Source organism: Camarhynchus parvulus, chromosome 10 (genome assembly GCF_901933205.1).
Source record: "Camarhynchus parvulus chromosome 10, STF_HiC, whole genome shotgun sequence".
Taxonomy (NCBI): domain Eukaryota; kingdom Metazoa; phylum Chordata; class Aves; order Passeriformes; family Thraupidae; genus Camarhynchus; species Camarhynchus parvulus.
The window spans coordinates 13,602,976-13,624,411 of record NC_044580.1 but is presented as its reverse complement, the minus strand read 5'-3'; the positions used below and the strand labels follow the sequence as shown (position 1 = coordinate 13,624,411).

At 41.8% G+C, this 21,436-nt stretch overlaps 1 protein-coding gene across 1 annotated transcript in view; it reads left to right on the top strand.

The window, feature by feature from the left end:
* Positions 1-21,436, top strand: part of AGBL1 (ATP/GTP binding protein like 1) — a 263,509-nt gene that overhangs the window by 43,693 nt on the left and 198,380 nt on the right. Inside the window, 8 exon segments of the mRNA XM_030955469.1 lie at positions 865-902; positions 9,529-9,737; positions 14,558-14,723; positions 15,672-15,745; positions 17,798-17,914; positions 18,904-19,505; positions 20,768-20,804; positions 20,806-20,852. Of these exon segments, the coding sequence (XP_030811329.1) occupies positions 865-902; positions 9,529-9,737; positions 14,558-14,723; positions 15,672-15,745; positions 17,798-17,914; positions 18,904-19,505; positions 20,768-20,804; positions 20,806-20,852 (1,290 nt within the window).

Here is a 21,436-nt window from a genome sequence, read left to right as displayed (position 1 = left end):
TAGAACGGGGATCTTGCTCCAGCAGAACATGACTGAAAAAGGTTTTCTGTGAGACAAGTGGGATGGAGATTTTACCACATGAGGAAGGAACTTGCCTCCAGAAGCTGGGGAGCAATGATGTCTCAGTTCAACTTCTCAAGCTGCAAATGTTAGTGACCAGCTCCCAGCCAAAGCAGTCAGGCAGGTTCACTTGTTTACCTGCACAATCAAATGACACAGAAGGTCCTCAGAAGTGTCTGTCCCTGCCCTTACTCACTGCAAACCACTTACTGCAGAGCTTCAGCACCTTTCCTACCAGTCCTCCTCTGACTGGGGCCCTCTACACACCCCTGCAATGCAAGGTGTGGTTTCAATTAAAATAAATTCAGTTTTGTTTTCTGTTAAAACTGGGAGGGAGGATAGGGGTGTGAAGCTTGTTTTGGGAAAAATAGAAAAAGGAGTGGGATTTTGCTGGAAATAATGACATTGATGTCCCAGCTTGATATGAAAGTTATCTGCTGATGCAGATAGAAGCCCTTGTGTCTGGAATGGACAAGTGCTAAGTCTCTGGTACAAAGAAAAAGCTTTGGGGCAGCAGTTTAAGGACTTGTTAGATCACTTTGTGGGTGTTGCTTTAAATTTTAATGGTCACTACAAATCAGTGTAACAGTAAAGCTAGAGGGCTAATGGTCTTTTAGAATAACTGAGTCAGCTGCAGAGACTGGGTCCTCTGTTGGTGCAAAACATTGCAGTTCTGTCAAAGTCCATCATAAACTGTCAATTTAGACCATCTGGGAAGCCTGGCCCAGAAGACTGTGAAGATGAAGGTTACAAAAATTATTGAAAAAAATTGACATTATTTCTCCATCTCTCTTCTTTCCCCAGGGCAGCCATTGGGGCTCTGGCAGCTCTGCTGAAATCAAGTAAGCTTTTTTCCTTCATATTCTTTCTGACTTTCCTTTCTGTGCTGTGCTGCTGGACAGGGTGATCCCGTTAAACCTCATTTTCCCTTGGTATTCCCTCATGCCTTGGTCCCAAAGAGCAATGGACAGGAAAGAGGCAGTAGTGCAGGAGTTTCCTTATACCAGTTCTGATCCTTGGAGTGCCCCAGCCCTGTGGGTGCCCTGAGGACCCAGGGACCCAGGCTAGACCCTCATTTTGAGTATTTAGAGTGCATTGGTTGTCCTGGGGCTTGGTATAATGGGAGGAATGGGGATTTTCTCCAGCCAGTGACAAATACTTATTTCCCTTCCCAATTTGTTGTTTCTTCCATGGAAAGGGAGAAAAGGATGTAAATAGCAGCAATGTTGTTTGGCTGTGAATGGTAAAGTGATTTTAGGAAAAGACATTGTCTATTTTCAGGTTGGTTTTTTTTAAAGGTACTGGAGCTGGAATTTAGAAAATGGTGCTGGTACTGTAAAATCAAATAGAGCATCACGTACCAGAAATCAGCCTGACTGGTGTTTTTTGGATTATTTCTGCAGTTCTGAGTGGCCAAGAATGTATTCTGGTTTTCTCCTTGTCCTGTGGTTCAGGGCAGCAGAAGCTCCAGGCTTTTGGAGCAGTCTGCTCTGGTAGCTGCATACAAATGAGCAGGTTGTGTCTTTTGGGAAGTGTGGGTCAGGAGATGTGAGAAACAGCTCTGGTTCCTTGAGATAAATTCACCATGCTTGGAAGAGCGATGAATTCTTTTTCAGGATTGCACCAGGACATCTTTCTTTGTCACAGTTAACATATTTGTGGCCCTGGCCTCAGTGCAGGGACTCTTGGAAAGGTAGGAATCAAATCTGGTGAATGCTATAGCACTTGAAAATTGCTTATGGAAACAGAGGTAAAGCTGTACACAGCAAAGCACCCAGAGGCACCTGAGCATCTTTTATGTGGGATGCAAACTAAACAGAAGGCAGGAATCCCGGAAAGTGCTACAGCAGTGAAGTGGTGGACTGATTATTGTGAGGCTTTTTTGAGAAAACCTTGCTGGAAAATGGTGGGGAGATTGTGTTTTGATGTTGCTGAAGGCTGGGACAGACAGGACAAGAACATGGCCATTCTGGGGGTACCCCTTTAGGCCTGTCCTTGAGTGTTTCAGCCCAAAGAGATCCAGGGGATTATGGTTATGCACAGGGCTGTGCTGGAGGTTCAGTGTCCCTCTTGCTTTTTTTTTTTCCTCTGCACTGAGACAGCAGTTTTAAAGGGAGCAGGCAGATGGCAGTGTGTCTCCCTGATGGAGCCAGAAACATCATCTTCATCTCGGGCTTCCACTTGAGACTCTGTCCACCTGCAGAACTATGGGCTGGCTGGAAATTGTTCGGCTTCTCTCTCCTTCCTAACAGAAGCTGATGCTAAATGTTCACTTATCAGGTGCATAACTGCAAGAAACAAAATATTCCTGGGAAAGAGACATCAGTGTAAGAAAGAATTACCAACCCAGATGGACCTGGGAAATTGTTGCTGTTGTGTTTCAGAGGGGAAGGTATAAGATGGCCTGAAGAAATAAGTGATGGAGCACAACACACTTGTGCTTCAGCCACAGCAGGGAATAAATGCTTGGAAACCCAGTGAGAGCTAGAAACCTTGGTTGTGCTGTGTTCCTGTGTTCAGTGATTGCCACGTGGTGATAGTCAAAGAGATGGTGAATAATGGAGGAGTTGAAGTCCTTTCTAATGGCAGTGCTGCACCTTCCTATCAGTGAAAGCTCAGATTACTGATATGGAGAAGGCATTTCTTGTCTGATCATCAGCTAGTCTCTCACTCCTGACTTATCTCTTTGCACACATCCCAGTCCTTGCATGCTGCTCTCCCAGTTGCTGTTCACCACCTGCCATGGCCACATGCACTCAGCAAACAGCTCTCAGAAAGTTCTTCCCCCATTGCCTGGCTGCCTTTTTAATATCTGCTGTCTCTCCATCATGTTAACTCTGACTTTATACTAAGGCTGAACGTTCTGATTGGTAAATGTCTATCGCTCAATTGAGTGGTGCTCAATTGCTGTGAGAGCATCAGGAGATTTTTTTGTCTTTCTCTTTGATGTTACAGTCCAACTTTCCAGTATTACTTGTGTCCATTCTTCTTCCTTCAATTTCTAGATATTCACTCCAGGTCAGGGTGGGGAGGAGGAGGCAGATCCTGATAGACACAGATAAACTGAGGTGGAGTGAGGCACTGAAACATTCCCGAAGTCTCTTGTCTCTGTCCCAGAGTGAATATGCTAATTTTTCCAGCCTCCTTTGGCTTTGCTCTACTTTTTCTTTGTACATGTGTCTTCATATATTGATTCAGCTCTGTATTAAGGAGCTCTGAGGAGCTCATTGTGGAGCCCTCCTGTGTCTTCAAGATCAAGGTGTGGAGGGGCTGGAGCCTGTTTGAGCAGACGTGGGATGCCCTCCAGGGCACTCCTGGACATGGGGTCTGTTGCTTTTAGTGACCCCAAACCCCAGAATAAACCAGGCAAGCCATTCCCAGTTTGGGGGCAGTGGAATTAAACTGGACACCTGCTACCCAAGCCCAGACAAAGCCAAGCCAGGGGTGCTGAGGCTGGAGGGGATGTGAGGGAGCAGGAGCCACACGGTGGCGATGTGATTATAGGGATCCCCACCATGCCTAATCCAATGTGTATTTTGGGTGAGTAATTTGTTTATCAGCAGGTTATTTTAATCTAATTTTGGTCGTGTTTGTTATTCCCGACTATCTGTGCTTCCCAGAATCACTGGCTTGCATGTCTGTAAGGAAATTAGCTGGAGCTGCTCTCAGAGGCATTGCCTGAGCGAATATTGAGGGGGAAGGCTGGGGAAACGGGCAGGGCCCTTGGTGCAATGCTTGCCTGGGAAAATTGTAATGAGCAATTTAAAAAGACAGGTTGTGGTGACCTCCTGATGGTGTTGATTTCATCAAGACTATTCTGTGTGCTAACAGCAGTTACTGCTGATGGCCTTTCCCTTCTCTCTTTCTAAATCTCCCTTCTTTTACTATCTTGATCTTCTTGCACAGCTTTTCATCTCACATTTTCCTACTCTTTCCTCCCCATCTTCCATCAACTAACCTTTATTTAACCTTTTACCCAATTTTCTTTTTATCAAACCATAAAAATATTTTATGTCTGCTGGGATAAAATAATAATTGTCATTCTTTTCCTTTTATGTTGGCATCAGGGAGGGGCAAGTAACTCTGAGGAGGAGAAAGTGATGTTCTAGCACAGAAGCAGATTAGGGAGTATGAAAGGCCTGCTACTGAATTCCTAATGCTTGACAAAGATCTAGTGAGGCAGGTCTTTGATCTCGAGTGGAAATACCCCATTGTTAAACCATCCCAACAGCACAATGTCTGGGATTTGCCTCGTACTGCACCAGGTACCCATCTCTCATCATCCATTGAAATCCTTATTATCCACCTCTGGGTTCAAACTCCAGTGTCAGCCTGGCTCCAAATCCATGATCACATCTTGTTGAGTATTGTGATCAGAGTTGAATTTTGCAGTTCTTTTCATGATAACCTAAACCTAGTATTGTGTCTGTCTTTTTTTCTTCCTGAATTTCGGAATGCAAACAATCTTGATTCTATACTTTTATCTCTTTGAGAAGAGTCACTTTGTGGGAAAGAAAATAATTTTTCTATGTCCTTTATATTCCTTTCCCCAAGACTCTTCATTCATAGACATATTCCAAACGGATGTAACTCAGTGGTCCAGAGCAAAGCGTTGGCTTTTTCTCCTGGGGCATGGCAGCTTCCTGATGTTTTGCCTCTCAGGGCAGGTGTAATAAAAACAAAGTATTGAGGAGCTGCATTATTCTCTGTTGACATCCTTAATGATGCTTGTTTACCTCCTTGTCTTGGCATGGGCAGTGTTTGTCCCTCCAGTGATGATCTGGCTTCTGTAAATTCAGTGCCTCAGTTTGAGGAAGTCTTCCAAATTCTGATGTCCTTATTAAAACTCTTTCAAACTCTTTCAAACCACTTCAGTCAGAAAAAAATCAAACTGTAGATTTTGGGCAACTGTATTTTTGTTTTTAATTTTATTTCTGGTTTTCTGAAAAGCAAAGAAGGAAAGGGAAACTGTTAAGGGCAAAACTACAGGGCAGTTTTCTGGCTTCCAACATAAGTTGAGCTAATACCACCTTCTTGATGTAGAGCCCAGTAGGTCTGAAGTGATCCCAGCCCTTCATGTATGACTTGGTTTTTTCATGGGGACAGATAACTTTGTGTCCATAGAGAGCCCTTGTGCTTTTCTCTGCAAAAATGGCCTCTCAATGACCAAATAAAACAGCTGTGTTCTCTTTGCTGTAGGAGATATCTTGCATTTTTTATTCCTAAGAGGCGATCACTAGAGCAGAGTGGGGAAGTTGGAGTTTTTCTTATTCCTTTCACTGCTTTAGGGGCCATAGGGTTAATTTAGCAGAGTATTCTTATCTCCAAGCTGTAGCAATGTATGTTCTTGGCATAATGAATCAGCTGAGTGGCGTCAACAAAGAGATTTAAGTAGATAGACAGAAAGATAAATATCTCTTTGTTCTGCCTGGTAAGCAGTGCATTGCTCATCATATTTCAGGTTGACTGTAATTCAGTTTTTGATTAAATACACTGCATGTTTTCCAGTGGTACCCGTGCTCTTGGCAAACACTTCAAAGGAGACAGGATTGCAGAGAGGGCTTCAGAAATGTCCACAGTAGCCCTGGTGGTCATGAGGCTTTCATCTCCTAGACTGAAAACCTGACTTTAGGGCCCCACCACAGAATGAGAATTCTGTCAAAACTGGGGATGTCTTTCTAGTGAGATCCCCTTGGTAATTTAGATGTAACTTTAACCATTTGAGGCTTCTTCTTGTTGGCTGGAGACTCATGTCAGATGTTTCTGGAGAGCTGCACAGGTTATTCAGGTCCCATGTTTTGAACTGCAGAGCTCAAATTTTCCCTGATGAGCAGCACTGCCCTGGAAAGCCACAAACAGAGGGGCAGGTCTTGAAATGTGGGAAACTAAGAAGGCATTGAATATTTTCCTTTCACCCAAGTCTCACCAGGCAGAAGTGAAACTCTTCCAAAGAAAATAGGATTCCAGGGACAGGTTTGGGGTGGTGGTGAAGACAGTGCTCCTCTGTCAGATGGCAGAGTAAGATTAGGAAGACTCACAGGGAAGGAGTCAGAGATGGTTCAGACAGATCTGATCTAGCAGTTAGTTTAGTTTTAATCAATGAACTTGGATATGTAAAATATTTCCTGAGTACAGGTGGATTGGAGGGCAATACTCTATTTACTATATTTAAGATTAGAATGGGGTACAAAGATGAGCACATAAATTCCACTGTATGTCTTGAATGTCACATGCATGCAAAAAAATGTCACTTACCAACATACCTGTGCCTGGTGTCAGGAAGGGATCCCTCAGCCCTGAGGGGTAACCCTGAGAGCTGTTCCTGCTCTAGGGGAAGTCAGTGCTACACATCCAGCTGCTGCTGGAAGAGTTCATCCAATGGCTGCAGATATGGATAGCTTAAAGTGGTTGATGTACAGTCAGATTTTTGCTGTTCATGCAGCTTTGGCCACTGATCAGCCCAGTCTTTAGCCAGTTGGTTTTTTTTCTGTGTTTGGTGCTGAATTCCCACTGATGGCCTCACAAGATAGAAATCCCTTCAGTTCTCTCAAAATAGAAGGAACCATCCCTGGACACCTCTGAAAGCTGCATGGCACGAAAACTTCCATTTCCACTGGCCACTGACCATACCCAGGGAGAGGGAAAGGAACTAACTAAAGAATATCAGGAAGAGGGTCAAAAGACAGGACATTTTGCCACTTACCACACAGATTGTATGCACTCACTCCAGGAGGGGTGGTTCTTGCTGCCTACAAATCTGTGCAGTGCTGCTTGTACCTGTATGATTCATTTCCACCATCTGTATTTGTGCCAAAATATAGATAGATACCCATGCTGGTGCATCCCTAGATGGAGAGACCAACAGACACAGACAGGTGGGGAGGCCTCCTTTTTCCATTCTGCCTTCTGGAGATCTTGGCATACTTCCTCTTTCATTTATTCACTACTTTATTGACTATAGAACTGAAAAAATGGAAAAAAAAATAAAGAAAAAACACTGACAGCACAGGAGAGCAGAGGAGAATCAATGAAATCAGACAGGAGAAACAAAATTAATGTGTTTTTTGCCCCTTCAGCAATTAATTCTCATTGCTTCTGATCAAAGGGTTCAGGGAAATCTAGTCTTGCCTCTCAATCTCTTTCTCACAGAATAGACTATCTCAGCTTCATTTTGAAAAGAGACTGTTTTGATCCTGAAAGTACTACAGAAAACATGTGAAGAAACAGCAAAATTATTCTGCTCACCTTCCTCCATGCTTTTCAACGAGTATTAAAACTAAAGCCATAGGACAGTTGTGTGTTTTGGTCCCTATGGAGCTGAGATTCAAATGTGGAAATCTGTCTTAAAAGATCACAGACACACTTTGAGAGAGAATTTTTTTTCAACAAATTCCCCAAGAAGCTCTACACACAGTGCTTCCCAGTTTTTCCCTCTTCCTATTGACATTGACACAGAAAGCTTAGACTTCAAGCTCTGTGTGCTAGAGGCTATAAAAGCCTAGATCTAGTCCAATTTCATCTGTCCCTGAACAGCTCAGGGAAGCTCTGAGTCTGATCTAAATTGTCCCTACCTTATGCTCTCCAACTCTGTTCTTCTTGTCATGTTTTATACACTTATTGACTTTTACAGAGCTTCCTGAGTAATTCTTCAAGGAAGATTGACTGATTTAAGGGGTTAGTCATCCTGCAGGTTAGTAAACATGACAGCTGGTTGAGGATTAACAGGAAATCGTGAATAAAATCATTGGGATTGATAAGGGATTCTCAAGCAATTAAAGTTTTCTCACAGAGAGTCAAATAGAAAACAGAAATACAGAGTGAAGGTCAGAGGAGGAGGGTGACCTTCTCCATGCTGACAGCCACTGAGCCTCAGAATGCAGAGTTGGTGTAGGTGGTTTCCAGCAAGGGGAGGCAGGGCTGGAGAGCTGTGTGGGACTGGAATTGCTGTGGGACCAGAGGTCAGTGCAGGGTGACAGCAGAGTGCGGTGAAGATGCAGAGCAGCATTAAAATGAGTGGCAGCCTGGGCTGGGGGTGCTGGTTGGTACCAATGGTAGAGAAAATTGCAGGACCAGGCCAGGTAGCAGAAAAACCCTCCCGTCCCATCTCCAGGTAAAGGTTTGCTCATCTACTGCAGAGACCAGACAGAGAGAAGACTTCACTTCAGATGACTTCTTTCCCCTTTCCAATGTCTCCATCTACTTCATCACTGGGATTGAGGTTTGCTGCCCACGCTGCTTCCTGCTTATTCCTTCCATGGCTTCTCTTCTTGCTGATTTTCTTCAGGCAACATCTTCCTATTCTCTCACTTAACCTCTAGCTGCTTCTCTTGTCCCGTGAATCCCCACTGATGGATTTAAAGCTCCAGGTGTGAGAGGCTCTGGCACTTTGTTTAATGAAGTGGAAATGGATTGGAGCCCACCAGCTCTGGTACCAAGAGCCATCTGCTGTGAGCTGCAAGTGCTGATTGCTATTCAGAGAGCTGAGCTCCTGCCTTTACATATGCTACCTGCCCCACAGTTGATTACTGAGCTCCTGACAGCTTTTAATGCGTGTCACAGCAAGGGATGTCAGGACCAGTCAGGAAAATTTAGGCTGGGTTGGTTTAAAGGGAGGGAGCCTGGGGTCTGGTGTGCCTTCATGTTTGTCCTGAGGGCCAGGGCAGGGAATGCAGTAGGTTAAGGGATGTGCTTTAGAAACTCAACAGACTTTGTATTATATCACAATCTCTTATAAATCTTATTTTCTTAAAATATTTTTTTGTAGTTTTCTTGCCCCTCCAGTAAAGACTTTAAAAATTACCTGAATGTGACCTTTAAAATCTTGGAGCCAGGAAGCAACAGAAAAGAGCCAACTGCTATTGCTCATGTTGGTGTTTTGTTAATTTTTAAATACTGTGGGTTTCCAGAATCACTTGATTCATGGCTTTCATTATACAGGTGTTTGTGGAAATACATTTAGAAGTTAAAAATAATTTCTCTGGCTGTGGCAGGACTGTGCAGCCACAAGGTTTCTGAATTTGTTGAGCTCAGCAAGGTGTTCTCTCAGGACTGAAGTGTGCAGCACTCTGGTGAAGATTTTATGCTGTTGAGTACTCTTACTTTATTCAGCTTTTCTCACTCCTCAGGAGCTTGGGTAGTTTCAGGAAATCTTACGGTGCTGCAAGTGGAATTAGGTTTATTAGCACTTGGAAGGAGATACAGGCTTATGGTTTGGTTCATCTGGAGGGTTCCTGTTTCCAGACAGAACACTGTTGTGTTTTTTGGGGTGTTTTTTCATGTAATGTTCCAAGAACATGGGTCATGTTTAACAAACAACATTTTAAATTTAAAAGAAGTTTAAATTTTTATTTTTTTTAAACTGAGACCGTTAAGCCAGATTGAGCAGGTGGTAAAGTCTGAGTTCAAGCGCTGAGTAGCCGCAGTTACCCCACAGGAAGGAGTTTAATTCAGCATTTCTCTCCTTTTCAGAGTCAAACAGCCGCCGGGCAGTGAACAGAGGCTACCTGGGTGAACTGCTGAGGCTCTACCAAGACTGGCATCGCAATGATGTCTCCAACAACTACATTTACATTCGTAGGGGCCTCCTGCTCTGCCTGAAGTACATCACCAACATCCAGCTGGGCAGGGAGACTTTCCTTGGCTCCCGGGGAATGGAGATTCTCTTCACAAGTGTGCAGGTAAATGGTGCTTTTTGTGTTTAAATGAGGTGATTTAGTGGTTAGGGCTGGGTTCTGCATCCCACTGCAGGAAATTCCATCATTATGTAAATTCAGGATCGGACATATAGATGAAAAAACCGATTACATGAAGAACTATTGACTTTTACACAGTTAGTACTTTAGAAAAGCTGAAATGCTTCAGTTTAAAACAAATCTTAATTCCTATGGGAATTCTAGTTCATGCTTTTAGTGCTTCTTTTCTCTTTCCCTGTGCATCCTGCTTGGACATCTCCTGAAGAATACTGCAATATCTCTATAGGGGAATTGCTTAGGTCTTTTGTGAGATTTTCCTTTACAATAACCAGATAATTCCACTCAATTAGCCTTTTAAACAAAATGCTCATTTAGCCAAGCCTTTCCTAATGAGAAACATCCATCAACAGTTTTTCAGGAGGTTAAATTTTAATCTTGTGAAACATTAATGTGAGTTCAAGAGAAATGCCATGGTCCTGCATGGGATGGGATGCCTATAAGGTATAGAAAAGGCAGGCACAGAACAGTGAGAGTTTCCTCAGTCTCTCAGCAAAATGCTTCCTTAGCTTGCTTTGAACTTAGAGAAAATCACCTGTGTGATTCCCTAGGAGTGTTTCCATTGTTGTTCTTACTGGCTATGCATTATCTCACTGTAGAACCATCAGAAAGAAAAGCCTGTCTCCTTCCCCCTTAAAAACAAATCCATTGCCTTATGATTCAGTGTGTTTTTCTTCCACTTCTCCATCACTGTCACGAAGGATTCTTCTGTGAGTCATTTCTTACTAGCAGCCTATGAGAGAATTCTGGAATTTTTCACTTCACTTTCCTCATGAAGAATTGACCTTTTCTCTAGGTAGGAGGAGGTGGCCAGAGCCAGCAGAGGTCCCAAAGGATTGGCCTCTGTTAATGAGAAGTCCCTGGCCTGAAGAAACAAGAATAGGGTGGATGGAAAGAGCTGCTGAGGGTGGATGTTCCCTCTCAAGAGCCTCCCACAGCCCATGAAGCTTTCTGAGCTAACATCTCCTGATAGCTCAGCCTGGAGCAACTCCATGGCAAGTGCAAACGTGGGGTCACCTTGGGTGCACAAACAGGACATGGCATCCTAAGGCTCCAGTAAACACTGAAAATGCTAATCCTTCCAAAGGTCAGAAGTGGAGCAGAAATGACAGCTTCAGGGGCCTCCAGTTTGCTTTTTTTCCCAGTGTGTGCTATTAGGGAGACCTTGGACAAGAAATAACCAAGGTTAATAGATTCAAAGCTCAATATTCTCTCACTGCTTCTTTGGGATATTGTCAGTCTTGCAGTGTCTCTCCAAGACATGAAGTGTTGGCAGGAGTCTGGCGGCCCTAGGAGATCTCACTCATGCTCTTCCCTATCTAACCTGAGGTAGAGGCTGCTGCTGCCACAAAAATCTTCATAATTTTCATGAGAGAAAGATGGGAAATCTTGTGTCCTGAGACAGACAACATGCTGTAGCAAGAGAGAAAGAGATGAAGACAGGACAAGACGAACAACTCCTGATTGGGAAAGCAATGATTCTGTGTGTGGACAGTATTTTAGTGCCTTTAGGGAATGCACTGGCTCTGGTGATTTAACCTGGACCAAACTCTGAGCAGCTAATGAGATTTTTACAGTGTTAAAATCTGGGTAGAAAAGTTCTGCTGAAACTTCTTAAGTTTTTTGTTCGTTTCTTTGGGGTTTTTTTGGTTGTTTGTTTTTCTTATACACACATATTTATTGAAATGAAAACCATTTTGGCAGGATGGGTTTGTTTTAAACTCCAGTGGAAATTCTGTTTACAGGGCTGGTTTTCAATTGAAGCCTCTCTGGCTGCCTATTGTCCGGGCTGATGGACAGATGAAATACCTGAGCTTTTAATAGCCCTTAAGCTTATTTCTTTACAGGAGGAGCCAATAGTTCAAAAACTGTCACCTCACATAGATTAGAAGTGACTGCTGCTCAATTTGAGGAGAGTTTAGAGATATTTTAGGGGAATTTAGAGATATTTTGAATTCTACTCCTACCCGGAATAAAAAATAATTATAGATAATGAAATCATTCATGGAAAGGAAGTACTTTCTGTTCCCATTCCCTTTTCCGAGCTGCACTTTGATTTTCCTGACAGTTAAATGGTATATTCACATTAGCATTGTCTGGTTTTGTGTGCAGTGACAGAGCTGCCTGCTCTGAGACAAGAAAACAGGTTTCTCTGTGCTTTAGGAGATACCACTGCATGGAATGTTATCTTGATAGTTTATCACTTTTCCATCTGGTTTCTTAAGCTTGCCTTGTTTCTCTTCAGCCTCCCCTACTACTCTAGGATAATATTATCCTATATTCCACTCTGTTTGCCAGTAGGAGCATCAATCAGCATCACTATCTTTTGTCTTACTGTCATATTGAATCCTCCTTTTTTTTCCTATATATCACATGCCATAATATCTGTCCTATTCCAGATTCAGTGGAGAAAAGATTGTGTGGAGATTAAAAAGCAGATCTGAATCCAGGTTAGCTTTACATGAGTTTTCTGAGCTAAGGATTTACTCTTCCCTCATTCACCACAAAATAAATGGGATAGCTTACACACATACAGAGCAGTCTCCTGTCTGCCTCCCAGGTGTCAGGAAAAAGGGCTTTTCCAATACACTGATGTAATCATTTTCAGCCATTTGTAAACAGTGTTACCTCAGAATCTGAGAGCTCTTTATGAGCAGTAATGAAAACAGTCCCACAAATTCCCTCTAAGGTATCTGAAGGCTTGTTTGCACTTGTGAGCTCATTTGCTGCACAGAAAAATTACTTCCAAATAGCATCACTGAGTAACTCCATCACTGAGTAGATCCATGTGTTGAAGTTCATTGTCTGGATGAACATGCCTTGGTCTTGACTATTTAAATTCACTTGGCAATGAATTAAGGAGATTGTCCCAAGGCAAGCAATTAAACAGTCCTGCATTCACTGTTTGAGCAAAACCAGATCAGTTTTAGTAAACTAAACTAGTAGACTGTTGAGAATATTAGCCTGTTCCCACATGTAGACAAACTTTCCTAATCTTTCCTTTAATAACAAGCAAACAAAGACAACCATATGAAGGAGTGAATAAATTGAAACAGAAATAGAAACCAGTTCTCCTTGGTGTTTGCTCTACCCATAATAAAACTTTCCTCTTGATGCTTTCATAATTTTCTTTTCTCTCCCCCTAGTTCCAAACAGCCAGAGAACCAGAAATGCATATTAAAATTCTTGTAGTGAGTCTTGTAAGCATGTCAGCTTTAGATGATTTTTTTCTAGCCTCCCTACAGGAATCCTGGTTAATCCCACTGAATCTTATAATGCTATTCAATCATACATGAGAAAACAGTAAAATCCTCCCCAACCAAAAGAACCCCAGTACAGCCATTTTCCTGTTCCTGGTTATAATAAAGTACTTTATCACAGAATCATTTAGATTAGAAAAGGCCTTTAAGATTGAATCCAGTCATTAACCCAGCATTCTCAAGTCCGCCACTAAACAGTGTCATCTTTTCCTAGAAGGAGATGAGGTTAGTCAGGCAGAACCTGTGACCCAATGGTCATTTTATGGGTTTTTTTTTACATTCTTTTGGCCTTCTGCCTGGTTCTGCTGAATGCTTGGATAGCCTCTTTGGTTTTTTTTTTTTGTCCAGCCCAAATGCTGACTTTGGGCTGTCAGGCAATGACATGAAGCATCTGTTCTCCCCTCTTGGTTGTTCCATTTTATCTCTACCTCAGGGATGCAAAATCATGAAATGGCAGTAGAAGGTATTGCAATAGCTCTCTTTTGCCTTGTAGCATATTCATGCTGCTGATTTAAGTTGCATTCCTGTTCTGATGAGCTCAGTCTTAGTTCCAAACCACTGAAGAAAACATGCTGAGAGGCAGAGTGAAAATTGTGAGTTTGAGTAGAATTCTGCACTTATGATTCAGTCACTCTGATGGAGGCTGTGCTTTGGGTGTGCTGTATTTGGGCAAATCCAAGGGCTTGGTTTTCTGACAATTGCTACCCATTGGTTTTAAACAACTTTACCTTTGTGCAGCATTATTATTCCTTTATCCCAACTCCCTAACGTTCTATTGAAGACATACACTGTGATGTATGAAGACATAGATCACTTCTATGATGTCTCAGGGGTCTTTCTTTAGTTCTGTGGGGATTTTGGATTTTTTTCTTTGCAACAAAAGTCTGAGGAGCTCGCTTGCACAACAGTACAACAAAAATACAAGATATTCAATGTCTTCAAAGTATACCTGGGCTCTAAAAAATCTTTACATGTCTATTTTCTCCTCTGGATTATAGCAGTAGAAATTGTGGGATACTGCAGTCATTAATTATTTTATGATTAGGTAACATATAGTGATCTTTAGAAAAGTTCTTGGGCCTAATTATTTAACCACAGGGAACAGAGTACATTGGGAGTATATTCTTTTTGAGTAGATATTGTGTACCCTGAATACACTGAAATAGTGGTGTTAACTGTTAGTTTATCTCTGTGAGTTTTGGCATGATTCTGGGTGTAGTTGTGCTGAAGCTGCAGAAGCACAGATTTTGGCATGTTTTGGCAGCCAAAATATACACATGACAAGATTTTTTTTTCAAGAGTAAACCTGTAAGTCTTATAGAACTGGAAAACCAAGATTATGATGTTTTGCTGCAGTTTATGGGTGTGAATCTTGATTGGTGAAGGGAATTATGTTCTCACCAGAAGAATGGCTCTGCTGTGGGGGATTATGACAGGCAGGACTGTTGTAAAAGACTATTCTTAATGTAATTCTCCTTTGTTTCCTAGGACTGTTTATCTTGTAAAAATCTGGATCCTATCATAACTACTGCGACTCACATTCTGAGAAAGTGCTACCCCAAGGAGCATCTGCCTGTGGTGACTGTAAGGAGTTCCTATTCCTTCCCTCTTCCTGGGAATGCCAGTGCTGAACCTCCATGTGAGGGATCTGCAGGTAAATGGCTGAAGGATGGAGTTCAGAAGAAGGAAAAGGAGTATGACAAGAGAATTAAGTGTGGGAACTGGGGAAGGGAGACTTGGCATAATCGTGATGTTTACAGTTAGAATTAATCTTATAACCTACAGTGTAACTCAGTAGGAAAAAATTACTCTCAGGTCTTCTTGAAGCTGCAAGAGTCTGGAGAATAAATGAGAGAAAGATGTAAAAGAGAAAGGAAAAGGGAAAAAAAATTCTATTATCCAACAAATAAAGGAGCAGAGTGGGTGTAGCAGAGGCTGGAGATGCCATTGCTCCCCAGTAGCAGACAGAGATGTAATTGTGCCTGTGCATTGGCTGCTTGGGGGGTAAAAACTGCCCTGCAGCTTTTTCAGTAAAGAATTGCAAGAATTATTATCCTTTTCCCTTTCTAAAGTAAAAGCAGGCAGCAGTGATGCTGCATGAGTAAAAGATGGGAGCTCTTGCTGGAAAGCAGAGCTCAAGCAGTCAGGACAGCTGCTCTGCAGAAAAAGCCTCCATGATACACAGAAGCAATTTTTGCTACATTCAATTTTGTGTGGAAGATGCTGAAATACTATAACAATCATAGCAGTAAAACACCCTAATCTAGATAATACAGATTAAGAGCATCCTGTAATATCATTGCAGCCAAGCAGAAAATCTCTGTATTGCTTTGTAAAATGAGTTGGATCCATATCATGGGGACATTTGTCATGGTTTTGAAAGGCAGCGCTTGAGTCCAAGAGAACAGAGCTTTAAAAACTGGGTGAATTAGTGCCAAATTCATTTATATGAGATTAACAAATGGGATTTGCTTTAATCAGGGTTGTGGTGGGTTGTGGACTGTGTGGCACACATAGAAGAATTTACATGTACTTCTCTTTGGGGTATGAGAGGGATATTAGGTTGAACACTTTTGTTTGTGTTTCCTTCCTACTTCTGCAGGTGACAGTGAAAGTGAGGGAGAGGAAGAGGATGAAAAAGACTGGGATAATGAGGATGTGGAGAGTAAAGAGGAAGTAGGTATACAAGCCACAGTTCCCATAATTATCTGCATACTAAAATAAAAAATATTATTGTCTATTTTGAGACCCTGAAAGACTATCTGAGCAGAGAATGTAGATGTGCTTGTGGTCCCATGTGAACACATGGATAATGGGAGGATACTTGAGAAAAGGCAAGGAGAGTGCACTGACTTTCACTAAAAAGTGCCCTGCATTTATTCTATTCATTTTCATGCTTGTCACCCAGGGTGGAGGGGGTTTGGGGACTCCTGTGCTCCTGCACAGACACTGCCCAGAATCACATCCACAGTCAGGGATAAATGGTGGATCTTTGATCCGCTAGGCATATGCCAGGGAAATGGCACTTAGGGGAAAATTGATTTATCATTTAGGAAAGGCTAACCCTCTCTTTATTCCCATATCAGAGCATATTTGGGCTGTGCAGCTACCCTGAGGAAAAGGCTAGTTCTTTTAAGCCACAGCTGGTGCATTTGAACCTATATTCCTTCTTTATTTGCTGCTGCACACAGACAAATAATACAATGAATTATTCAATACTTCTCTGAATTCTCCCTTAGCACTCTCCCTTCAGTGGCCTAACTGGCAAAAAAAAGAACTTCTACCAGCTGAGGATGAGGGTGCAAACTTTTCTGTTGTGAAAATACAAACTAGCTCATATGTAAATGTGAAGTAGTGGATGCTGCTAATAAGTCTTATCCACATAAAGTGGCTTGGGAAAGCAAATTAAAGAAATGAAGTTGCAAATACGGTCTAATTAGAAATGATTGAGACTTCTGTGAAAGGGAGTTCTCATTACTTGCCCTGTCTTTTTCTCCTCAAATATTAAACTGATGTCACCCAGTAAAAAAAGGAAGTTAACCCCCCCCCCACATTATCTGAGTGTCCTAACTTGCCCCTGTCTGGCTGTTTTTATCTGACTATTAGAGCTCGTCAAGATGCTCATTAGGAATAAGGCTCATAGTGGATTTATCTCCTTCTTTAATTAGTTATTCATTCAGTAACAGCTCCTTTATGCTTCTGAACTATTTCATTATTCATAAGGATTTACCAAGTAGATGTAAGCAGTTTTGGGGCTGTCTCTTTTTTTTTTGCCTAAGAGCTTATTCTGCATATGAGGTTTAAATACTGTTTGTCTGGTTTGCTGGTCATATATCTCCTGTAAAAAACCTTGCTAAAGGGAAAGCAAGCAGGGAATGGATAATGAACTTTCAGCTTATCCCCTTTTTTTTTTGTTCAAGATCTTTTGCACAACGTTTGCTGGTATTGATGTGATTTGTAAACATTTTCACAGCTACATAACACATATCCATGCATGCTAGCAACACCAACCAAACTGAAACTTGGCTCTACCCTTCCATCAGGAGCTGTTTAGAGCTCTATGAAAATAAAAATCACCACATCAACCATCTATTCTTTTCCATCCAAAATTTGAAGCTTCTCATGCAATCAGTATGCTCTCAGTGGCAAATCCTTTTCAACTGAGCTCATGTTTCTGGCAGGTCTTCGCTGCCTTTTCATCTCTGCCCAAACAACTCTTCAGACTCTGCTTGGTGACCCAAGATGGCTCAGGGTTTGAAATGCCATGGGCACTGGTGCATTCAGGCAATTTTACTTTTTTTCTTCTTATAACAGCTTTGGAAATTAATCTATTTGTCAGGAGCAAATAATTTCTTTGATGGCATTTGGTGGGACACAGACATGTTGAATTATTTGAGTAATGCTGTAATGTAATGCCCAGTCATCAGTGCCATGTCTCCATCCTTTCCTCTTGCTCCAACTTCTCTTGGTGTGCGTGTGGTTTGTTTTTTTTTTTTTTTTTTTTTTTTTTTTGGTGTTTTTTGGGTTTTTTGTAATGTAATAGCTTGAACGCTTGACACAGTTTGACTTTGGTTCTCACCTCTGATATGGGTGAGGCTGCACATTAATGCACAGCAGCCTTTGACTGTGAAAGTTTCAGACACTGTTTTTATCCTCAATTCACTGATGGTTGAGATCATCTCATGGGGCAGGTGTAATACACGTGCTTTTCTAATTCTGCTTTTGTAGGATTGTGACTTGGAGACAGATGTGAATAAATTGAGGTCAAGGCCAGCGCTTGACCGGCCAGAACAAGAACTTGAAAAATATGAAGCTCTGTGTGCAGAACTTTTCCAGAATTTTCAGGTATGGTTGTAATGCAGTTTCCTTTATTTGTGAATATTCCAGAATTTAAGAAGTACTTGAAAGGGAGCATTGACAAGTAATAGCTAGACAAGGCTATTTCAAAAGTGAACCTGTAACTTTTACAAGGACTAGAAAGCCAAAGATTATGACTTTTTGCAGTAGTTCATTGGTGTGAATCATGAGTGAAAAAGGAATGATGTTTGATGCACATTTGTCTGGCTGTAGATTAAGTAAGCACTGTTGAATCAATTGCCACATGAGAAATCTGTCAGATAATTTGTATTCTTGCTGGCAATTTCAACAGCAATATCAAAATCAGAATGAGATGTGAAAAGTAAATACTGTCAACTAGTGGTTTGAAGGAAGAGGAGATTGCACTGCCGCTGAATGAAATGAACAGTTCAAATAATTTTTTTCTAGTGATGCTTGGGACAAAAAAAAAAAAAAAGGAATATTGCATTTATTACAAGTTTTGGGATTTAGGAGACCTGAAAACCCTGTTTTAAATATGAATCTGAAAAAGATCTCTGGGTTAATGTATCTCCTGTACACAGAATATTGTGATACTGATTGCGACCATTAGTAGACAGATGGGATTAAATCATACCCCTGCATGAAGATGGGGGTGGAATTTAGCATGACAGATTGGCCACCTTTACCCTCCTGTAACATTTATAATTTTAAAAAAATGCCATGCAAAATATCTTCCTTTCTTTGTTTGAATGATTGGTTTTGTTGAGTCATCTGGGCAAATCATCTCCAATCAGATCCTTTTGGTTTCTGAGGATTTCTGTTGAAACAGTTTTGTGGATAGAGAAATGCTGACAGGTGGTCCATGCACTGATTTTGCTCTGGCTGTTTTATTGGTTGAGTACAGTTTTGGGAGATGTGTAAATATTTCCTCTTTTCCCCCTTGAAAGCTTTCCTCTGGAAGGAGGCACAATCTGTCTGTAGTTTCTTTTAATTTCTTCTGCTTTTTAAATTTAAAGGAGCTTGAATTTGAGTCTGAGGAAAAGAAGAGCTTGGAGGACAGGACTGAGAGTCTTCCCTCTGCTCCCTCTCATTTCATTCCACGTGCTACTTCTGTGAAGCATCCAAACTGCAGATGGAGAAACCAAAGTGTCACAGAGATGGGACCAGATCCAGGAGAACAGGATTTCAAAGTCCCATTGCAGAGCTGGAGAAAGAAGGAGGAATGCATATGGGATAAGAATGATGAAAACAGAGACATTGCTGAAAAAGCCCAGGATAAAGACTTCTGTGAGGAGGAAGATCCAGCCAGGAGTCATGTGTTTGCTTTGTGCTCTCTCCTAAAAGATGCTACTTGGTACAAAAAAGTGTTTTACCCTCATTGTGAGGCCTCGATCAATCCTAGTCCTGAAGGGAGGCTGGAGAGCTCCGATATGGTTAGAAACCTTCTGGAGAAACACCAAGGAGATATCCCATTCCACAGCCCTTGCTTCTATGCAGCCAGGGCCAAATGTGTGAAGTCCATCCCAGGCTACAGAGAGCTGGCATTCCCGGATTTCTGGGGTCACCAGCCACCTCCTTACAGCAAGCCCGTGCTGGAGCGCAAGCATGGGCTCCAAAGGTGATGGTGCTTTAATGGGGTGGCCAAGTTGAGAGTTCTTGGGCTCAAAACTGGCTTATGTAGATTCTGACTCTAACAGCTCTGAATGCCTTAGGAAATTATTGAACAAATTTTTTGCTACCCAATTACATGCCTCAATTGATTGATAAATTCATCAGTAATGGGAAGCTTAGATGGGAATCAAAGCTGTGTTGTGAATCTATGACCTTGTTAGAACACAAATGAGAACAAGTCCATTTTAGAGATGGAGAAGCCTCTGTGTCCTTGTGAGATATATTTTTACCTTCAATCTTATTCTTTATTCAGCCACTTTAGTGCTTGCATTGTTAGTCCCACCTGATTCTTTCAGGGAAAATCCTATCTGTCCTTTCAGAAAAGATCTCTCAATATTTAGGTGCTCAGGTGAGTGGGAAGCTGTGTTTTGAAGATGTGCTGGGAGAGATAGCTCTTAATTACAGTTTTTTGGCTTGACATAGGCCTATGTACATTGGCCTTGTATTTCTTTTTAGTGGTATAGGGGATTATTAGCAGGCAGCAAAGATGGTGGGTTCTATGCTAAAATTCAGAGTTGATCAACTAATGGCATTTGTTAAGACTACTGATTTCTGACTGCTAGGAGAATGATTCTTTCTGCAATAAATATATGAGCTAGAAATCTTGTTTAGAGGGAAAATTACCATCTTGTTGCACTGTTGCTCTAAAAGCTCTGCTTTTATGGCTACAACAGCATGTGTAACTGTATGGTTGAAGTGGGACTAATCATATCATGCTTCAAGGCATAACATGATTGCTGCGAAGGTTAGGAAGAAAATCTGGTATTCCACATTTGATCATCTTCAGGGATCAGAGAAGCTCTGTTTAATAATAAGTAGAAATCATCTTGACTTATAGTCAATATTCACTATGAGTCAGACTAGTAGGTTTGTAAGTAATGGCAGATATTTCCTTACAGGGTAAGACTGGCTGCTTGGGGGTTGGCATTGACTGGGAAGAACTGAGGGTAAATCAAATTTGTCACAATCCAGTAGTGAATAAATATTCTCCCAGAATTAGCCATTTAACCCAAAAGGCAACTTGTAATGAGGAGGGAGCAGAAGTGTTCTCACGATGGGAAAAAAAAAAGTTCACCTGGAATTAGCACATGGAAATCCTTTCCAATTCTTAAAAAGAATTTCCCAAGACTCTTTCTAGAAGAATACTCTATATCAATATTTCTCACACTGTCGCTACAGTTTTCTGATGTGCTGCTTTCTTTTTCCCAGAGACAAAGTCCTTGATGATGTTCGCCGCCTAATCCAGCCCGGGGGATGTGATAGGAAGAACTGTGTTTGATTTAGATGATCCCAGGTGGGTCCCTTAAATTGAGTGCTGCAACCAGGGGCACTATCAGTGCTGTCACTGAGCTCAGTTTACTTGATCAGCTCTGATAAAGGCAAAGTAGCAGGAGGTAAAGGCCTAACAGAGAAAATATCCAGGAGGGGTAGATTGTTTCTAGGTGACTCCAGGGAAGGAATTTGTTGTGGAAGCCACTGGAGCAGGAAATCATCAGAACTTTTAGACAGAACAAGAAAATCCATACAGCAAAGGGACTGTGGGTTGTCCCTGGATCTGTCTGCATTGCATGTAGTGATTTGGAACAGAGGTGAAGACTGGTGCTGGGAACTGTACTGACAATTCATCTTCTCCACCCCTGTGGCAGAGTTTCCCATGGAGTGTCTGCACAGCCAGTGCCACAGGCTGTAGATGTACCCTGTTTCATGAGTGTGACACTCACACAGCACTTTAAAAACACCCCTCAAACATCTGGCCGTGTGAAAGCTTGAACCAGTCAACTCTGGTCTGTGAGAAGGTGTAACACTGGGCAGTTGAAAGTGTCCCAAATTTGAAGGAATTGCATTCAGAGGAAGGATAGATGACTTGGAGAACATTCT